This window comes from Etheostoma cragini, chromosome 20 (genome assembly GCF_013103735.1).
Source record: "Etheostoma cragini isolate CJK2018 chromosome 20, CSU_Ecrag_1.0, whole genome shotgun sequence".
Classification (NCBI taxonomy): Eukaryota; Metazoa; Chordata; class Actinopteri; order Perciformes; family Percidae; genus Etheostoma; species Etheostoma cragini.
The window spans coordinates 13,609,905-13,617,464 of record NC_048426.1 but is presented as its reverse complement, the minus strand read 5'-3'; the positions used below and the strand labels follow the sequence as shown (position 1 = coordinate 13,617,464).

General features: G+C 39.9%; 1 protein-coding gene across 12 annotated transcripts in view; it reads right to left on the bottom strand.

The window, feature by feature from the left end:
* The window catches only part of eml1 (EMAP like 1), a 49,238-nt gene that overhangs the window by 18,274 nt on the left and 23,404 nt on the right, over positions 1–7,560 (bottom strand). For 7 of the 12 annotated variants that reach the window (XM_034858773.1, XM_034858779.1, XM_034858770.1 and 4 more), the window contains exons 2-3: positions 1,879–2,061; positions 1,567–1,620 (exon numbers count right to left, since the gene is read on the bottom strand). In XM_034858773.1, coding sequence (XP_034714664.1) covers positions 1,567–1,620; positions 1,879–2,061 — 237 coding nt within the window. The remainder of the gene's footprint in view (positions 1–1,566; positions 1,621–1,878; positions 2,062–7,560) is intronic. The other 5 variants (XM_034858778.1, XM_034858782.1, XM_034858775.1 and 2 more) reach the window with 1 other exon arrangement.

The window sequence follows — 7,560 nt, the reverse complement described above, 5'->3', positions numbered from 1 at the left end:
ACACACACACACACACACACACACACACACACACACACACACACACACACAAAAATCCAAGCTGCAGCTTTATCTGCAATGATAAATATTTAATAGACCCTGTTTCATCCCACTAGCAGACACACATGCATTCAGGGACACCATGACACACACACACACGTTGCTTTATAACACTTTATCTTTCATATAGTTATTATTCAGCAGGGGCACATTGATGTTGTAATTTTGATAGCATGTTAAAGAAGATGAATCTGTGTGTTTCTGTTTGATTGTCCATGTGCAGTGTGCGTTTGTGTGCCAAGCTTTCTGAAATAGATCATTGTGCTTCAGTAGAGGGGCGCAGGCTGCTGACACCCTGCAGCTAAACATGGAGAACAATAACAGAAAGCAGCTCCGAGTCTGAGTTACCCTCCAGCTTCCAAATCAAACTGAAACTCTATCCGTCCGCAGTCACTCCGGAGAGTGAAACTGGCCGCCACGCAGTTTGTTTCATCACTCAATCAACATTTGAGGACATAAAAAGGCATTGTATCAACACTTCAGTTAAAAAATTGACAGTATTTTTGCACAAGAAAAATAACACAAAAACGGAAAAGCGTATCTTTGATCAATCTATGACGTCCAGTGCTTTCTTATTCTGTGATGATATGCTGTATTTTTTTCTTTACATTTGCTTCTTACATTCCTCAGAGAAAAGATGAGAACATGCTGCATTCAGCTGTTTGATATGAGGTGGAGAAATGAATAGCATTCATTATGAGTTTAGGAAATTAAGAGCTGTGCCTTTTACTTGTGAGGTGTTTTAACTCTTACTTAAAGGAACAGTTTGACATTTTGGGAAATATGCTTATTTTATTTCTTGCTGAGGTATGGATTAGAAGATTGATATCATTTTGATTAATGTTTGTCTGTTCAATACAAAGCTACAGCCAAGAGCCGGTAAGCTTAGCTTAGCACAAAGACTGGTAACAAGTGGAAACAGCTAGCCTGGCTAGAAACTAAACAAACAAGATTTAGTGTGTTATTAATTATTAACACATGTGCTGGTAGGAGGATTTTGGAAAGTCAAACTAGCCGTTTCCCGGTAATTATGCTACGCTAAGCTAACCGGTTGCTGACTGTAACTTTATATTTAGAAACAAGTGTGATGTGGATGTTCTTGACTAACTCTCTGCAAGACAGCAAATAAGCATTTCCTAAAATGTCCAACTGTATCTTATGGGGCTGAGGCTGTAATTTGTGGCGGATTGCGTTACGTTACCAGGTGTTCCTGATATTTTGTCCATGTGTTTAAGGAATTAAAAAAAATGCATCGACAACTGCTCTTTCTTATTGATTTGGGAAAATATGTGTGATGTAGGGGGAATTGCCCTTTAACATAAAGGCTGCATACACAGCGGTGAACACAAAACATGCAGCTTAGCAGCTTACTACTTAAGTTGTGACAGTTCTTGGACTATACGTATATACCGCAGACACACATTCCCCCTGGTTAACAATACATCTCTTTCTATCTGTGTCTTCAGACTCAGGTCACAGTGCAGACAGACTTCCCAGTCAGCATACCTGGCTTCTCAACATTGCTGTCTGCTGAGGGAGACTTTCTCATCAAAGCAGGGCCTATACACATGACGCACAACACATTTAACGAAACAACAAAGTCCAGGAAGAGAGAGGACAGAAGTGACAGGAAGAGGAAGGAAATAAGCAGGATTTAAAGGAAATAAAACAACAGGAGAGAGAGAGAGAACAAAGAGGAAAAGGAGAAAAAGAATATCTCCACAAACAGTTGTGTAAGCCGGAAGAACTGCAGGCCCTGTTGCTCGACACCCCAGAAGAAGTGATGTAAAAACCCAACAAAAAGTATTGTTATTTTACCTTTGGTGGGTCCTCTGCGTGAGCCTATGGCCTGCTGCTCCTCAGAAAGGTTGAGCCTGCGCACAACGTCGGCCAGAGCAGACTTAAGCAGGTGAATCTCGTCCTCCTGCATCTGGACCCTCTGCTCCAAGGAGGCGATGCGGTCGGTAACCTCCATACTGCTGGCTGCTGACGCACTGTCATCTGAGGAAACAGTGAGCTTGTGTAAGAGATGTGGAAAATTTCAGAATACTGGCTAATAGTGGCCTTTCATATATATATCTACTTCAAATATAAGTCAGTTAGTGCCGTTCCTGCAATTCCTTGTAGAACATTGTAACTCACACAACACCACTCTTGATAGGATAGTTCAACATTTTTGGAAATGTTAATATTAAAGCTTCTTTTCTTTATTGAAGAAAATGAATACCACTCTCTTGTCTGTGTGCGATATGAAATACAACTCTCATGTCTGTGCTCAACATGAAGCAGAACATTTTAGCTTAGCAAAAAAGTGTTACATCTTTTTTGAGAAAAATATTTTTTTTTTTATGTATCCTATTTCAGAACGTGCCTTTTTCAAGGCTTTTGAATAATAAGTGAAAATAGGCATATATTGTGTTTAGTGAAACGTGTAAAAAGGATAGATTCTGCTATACGTTTTTATATCTTTACTTTTATTTTATGCAGATGGTGACAAAAAGATAGAAAAGAAAGTGAAAAGCCAGGGATGGAATACAAACAGCAAGCTCCTTTCAAACAATGAGCTAATCTTTATGCTTTCAGTGTCTTTGTGAAAAGCGTTTGCCTAATTTGATTCAAAGAGCTTTTCTGTTAAAACCTTTATTCATGAGACAGTTTGTTAATCCCGGACTGTTCTTTGAGTTTAAACTAACTTAACACATTATATCACCTCTACCCCTGAAACCCAGTAGGGGCCAAGCACAGGCCACAAGGGTACACTTCATTAATGATAACACACATTCAGGGTCTCCTCCATTAGGCCTTTGATGTCACAGTGGCTTGATGAAATATTAATGTAAAATGACTGCTGTGTTTTCCCCGCAGACTTGTAATAACAGTCTGATGCATTATGTATTAGAGAGCAGGCATCTGGTGATTAGGCAGATCTGCAGTCTGTGTTCCTTGTGAGAATCTGAGTTGAATCCCGACTGCATGTTAATATGAAGAAAATCTAAGGAAACTCTTGACTTCTGTAACTAACATTCTTAAACACAATCAAGTACAACAACATTTTATAACATTGAAATGTGTTAAATATCGGAATTTCTGGTGAAAACAAAGTGCTGTGATGAGCGTCTGGATCTCTTTGATAAACAAATGCTGCTAAGGGATTCAGCACATCCCTGACCAGAGCTGCCACTCAAAGACTTGCTTGTAGATAAAAAGATCCTTATTTGGTAAAGTAACTTCAATGTTTTTAAAGCCAAGGACACTTTAACTGAAAGAGAGATGGAGTAGGGACCACCTATACTAAGCTTTACTAATTGTTGGCATGATTTTATAAATCATGTTTTAATGTTAAACATACATGTGGCACAGTGAATCCTTAGGATGAACTATATCTGTGGATGGTCTTAGTGACTACCTTACCTACAGGCCAGTAAGCAGTGGGGATTTAACTTAACTTGCTAAGAATATATTACAAATATGTTGACATTTTAAATTTATGAAAAAAACTTAAATTTGAAAAACAATAATTTGGAGGCCCCCCCTGCAGTGACTCTGTGGAGCCCCTAGGACCCCGGACCCCCTGTAGAAGATCTCTAGTGTATGGTATTATTATTATTATTATTTAAAAAAATGTCAATCATTGCTGCAATAACACACACACGTGGAAAACAAGACATAACAACTCTTTATCATAACATTAAAGCGTGAAAACATTTCTGAACCAATACTGATGTTTGTTGCTGGTCTTACGTGATAAACGATTACAGTAGATTAGTAAATTAAAGTAGTAAATAATTATTGACATGTGATAATGTGATACACAAGTCTCTGTTTGCAAGACCATCACTCAGATTGTTTGCATCCCTACAAGTAGCAAATACAGAAGTGGTTAATCCTAAAGGTCCAATTAAGTTACTTTAATTGAATTGGCAGAACATACAATTTCACAGATTTGTTTATGAGGGGACAAATTGGTGATATGGTTTGCTGGTTATGAAATGTTTTAGTCGGGGACACCCTCAATGAGACAGGATGGTAAATTGGTGCATTGAGCAGATGGGACACTTTATTCTTGTCGCAGAAATTGGAAATCTGATTGGATTCAGAATGGCAGAATCAACCAATTACTGTTCACACTGAAACACACCAGCTATAGGCTGCATTTAACACACAAACACACAGAAAAGTGTTCCTTTAATCCTTTAGTCCTTCCTTTACTGGGTTCCTGTTTTAAATAGCTTATTGGACACAAAAGAAAAGATTTCCCTGAAACACTGCTTCACATTGACATTGCACTGGCCATCTCAAATGGCCAAACTCCCCATCTGGACAAATGGAGGCAGATGAAAACTGCAGGTGCATAATTACACTCCCAGCAGTGAAGTATAATATGCTCAAATTTGTCCTTACAGATTTTTTTATCAAAAGGAAATGCATTCTTGTTTTGTAATGCCAATCTTACTTGTTCATCTGAACACCACCAGGCTTTTCCAAAGAATCCTAATAACTTTCTGCTCACCTTTGAAGCGGCCCTTGTTCATATTCACATGTGAATGTGAGTGAATATCCAGAGATAAAGATTCTATTATCTGTCCAGCATGTGTTGTGGGTCTGCTCCCAACACTGACACAATGACAGCATGATACCATCAGTCGTTGAAATACAATGACAGGCTGTCACCGCCATGATTCCCCGGCTCTGTGCTAACATCCTCCGTCTGTCCCCCCCGCCCCTGGGGCGAGTTAATGTCCCACAACGCGTTCACCGGCAGGGCTGAGATTCGAAATGGTAGGTAGAGCTTAAGTCTGGTGTTTGTTTTCATACATAAGAATGCGTGTTGATCGTGTGACACTGAAGTGACTACAGCAGAGTTGTGTGCGTGCGTGTGTGTGTGTGTGGGTGTGTGTGTGTGTGTGTGTGTGTGTGAACTTGACTAAATTTGCTCTTTATGTGACAGCACTCACTCCCTGGGGCTAAGGTCACAGGCTTTCTGTCCAAAGAGTTAGAATAAGTTAGATGTCAATCTTCATTTATCAATAAATCAGCCGGCTGCTCAAATGACTACATTTCTGTCAGTCTTCTTCCCTTTCTTTCTTTACGTCTTTTTCTGTCCCAGTTTCATTATCTGGTCCATATGTAGCTGGGTCACAAATCCGAGACATCTCTGTGCCTATCCATCTGCTCACCCTAATGCAGCGTGACACGCTGCTATTACCTTCCTCTACAAGGTTATGTCATTCTCGCAGGACCACCTGCCTGCTTAAGTGTTTTTCCATCACTTCAGCCACAGGGACTCAATGAAGGGCAAATAGAAAACAGACATTCTCGTTAGTTCATTTTTACTGCTCTAAAATATCCACAACCTCCCCCCCTACGTTAATCTCCATCTCATTTCTAAGTCATTTACCGACCTCACTGCCATCAATAATGAACACTGGAGCGTGCACACATGTCCTTCTGCACTTTCGCCAACCACAACGATCAATACACTGAAGGAGTAAAAAGTAAAAAAGTGCTGGGTAAATGCTTCTGATCAATGCAGAGGGAGCTCTCTCACATTTTGAGCAATGAACAGAAACCTCATCTATAAAATATCTTCTGCAGCAACCCTGTGCTGATCTGAGCTGTCTGGCTTCCAAGCTGACTCACTCCTTTACTGGAACATTTGAAGACTTGCATTTCCCTCCATCTCACACACACACACACACACACACACACACACACACACAATTATGATTATCTACTCAAGGAATAAAAGAAAATTACATTAAGGAAATTGCATCTAATGAAATGTCATGGTACCAGCTGTCTCACCATGTGTTTGCATACTCCAGCATACTTTGACAATACTCCGCTGACAAGCAGAGTGATTGATGTCCATTTTCCTTTCACTCAGCGGTGCAAAGAAGGCAAACAATAAAGCCGAATTGATTTGATGGGAGGTTCAGTGCCCAGGTTAAGCTGCTCCACAGTGGGGGGGTTTTGAAAAACCACAACCAGTGTTTGCAGAAAACCAACACACCGAAGAACAAGAGGCTGCAGGAAAAGGCCTGTCACAATATTATGACAATAATTCCTGTTTTTCAGAGACAGGAAGGTAGCCCTGATACCACATTGATGGCATATCTATCTACTTAATGGATGCAGAGAGCAAAAAGCACTTTGCCAACTGGTTTTAATTTCAAAACATGAACGCACACGGCCAAGTTGTGCGCTGCCATCGTGCCAGTTCAGCTGCTGCAGATTATGCCTTCAGGAAAGCCATTTCTCCCAAGTCCAATGAGTCACACTTATTAAATAACCCGGTTTCAGTCTGTGACTAGCTTCACTAATGGAAGTCCGGACCTACTCATAATGAAGTGGCATGCAAGACTATATTCTATGCCAGGAGGTATAGGAGATAGTGATTTAGAGAGAGGCAGGGAGAAAGGTAGAGGGATAAGATGGAGGCAGAGTTGAATGAAGGTGGGGCAGTGAATAACCTTGATAATTAAACAAGAATCTACAGCCACGCTAGTAGCAGTGCAGTCTGTGAGACTGCACCTAAAGATAGCGGTGCTTTGAGCTTAATGTTCAGCGTCTTAGGTTAACATGCTAACATAACGCTAATTAGCACTAAACACAAAGTATAGCTGAGGATGATTGGATTGTCATTCTTTTTGCAGTTATTTGTTAATAAGCCAAAGTATTGGACAAATTATAATTTTGATGCAATGATTGTGTAAAAGCATCAGTTGAGTTATTACAATGCATCCACAGGGGACCATCAATGTGTGTACCAAATACCATGGCATTCATCCAATAGTTGAGATATTTCAGTCTGGACCAAAGCAGTGGATTGGATGACAGCCAAACAAAGCTAAAAAGTAGAACTAATATAAAATATGTATGTGTGTTTAATGTCTATGCGTGTTGCTGAATGGCAAATTCTACTACGTATATTTCAGATATTATGCAGACTACAGGACAGGAAAAATATAATGCTTGAAATTACAGCATTTAGGAAATTGCAGTCTTCCCTCTGTATGATTGAAATCATTCATATCCAAATATGATGGAAATTGGCTATTAGATCAATTTTAGCAGAGTGAACCATTGCTAAACAAATTAAGTTAGAGATTGGAGAAAGAGAGAAATAGAGGAGGAAAAAAATAGTTACTTAAAGTACCAACAATCCTATGGATCACCTACACAGAGGTGTATCAGCTAATCAACTGGCCAGATGAAGGAGACAGATGCTTGCTTGGTTCACAAGCTGCCTCTGATGGCTCCTGCTGGACTGGGGCTCAGGAGCTATAAATATACAGAAGTAGATCAAAGGGGGGAAAGCCCTCACACTGAGTAAAGACTACAGAAAAGAAAACAGACAGTTCAGAGAAAGAAGGAAAGACATGGCAGGGAGAGCTTATTATTATTTATGTTTTTAAATATCAAAACAGAAGTAGAGCAAAATCAGAAAAAAAGATTAACAGAGATACCAGCCAACAAGCTGTGTGTGTGTGTGTGTTT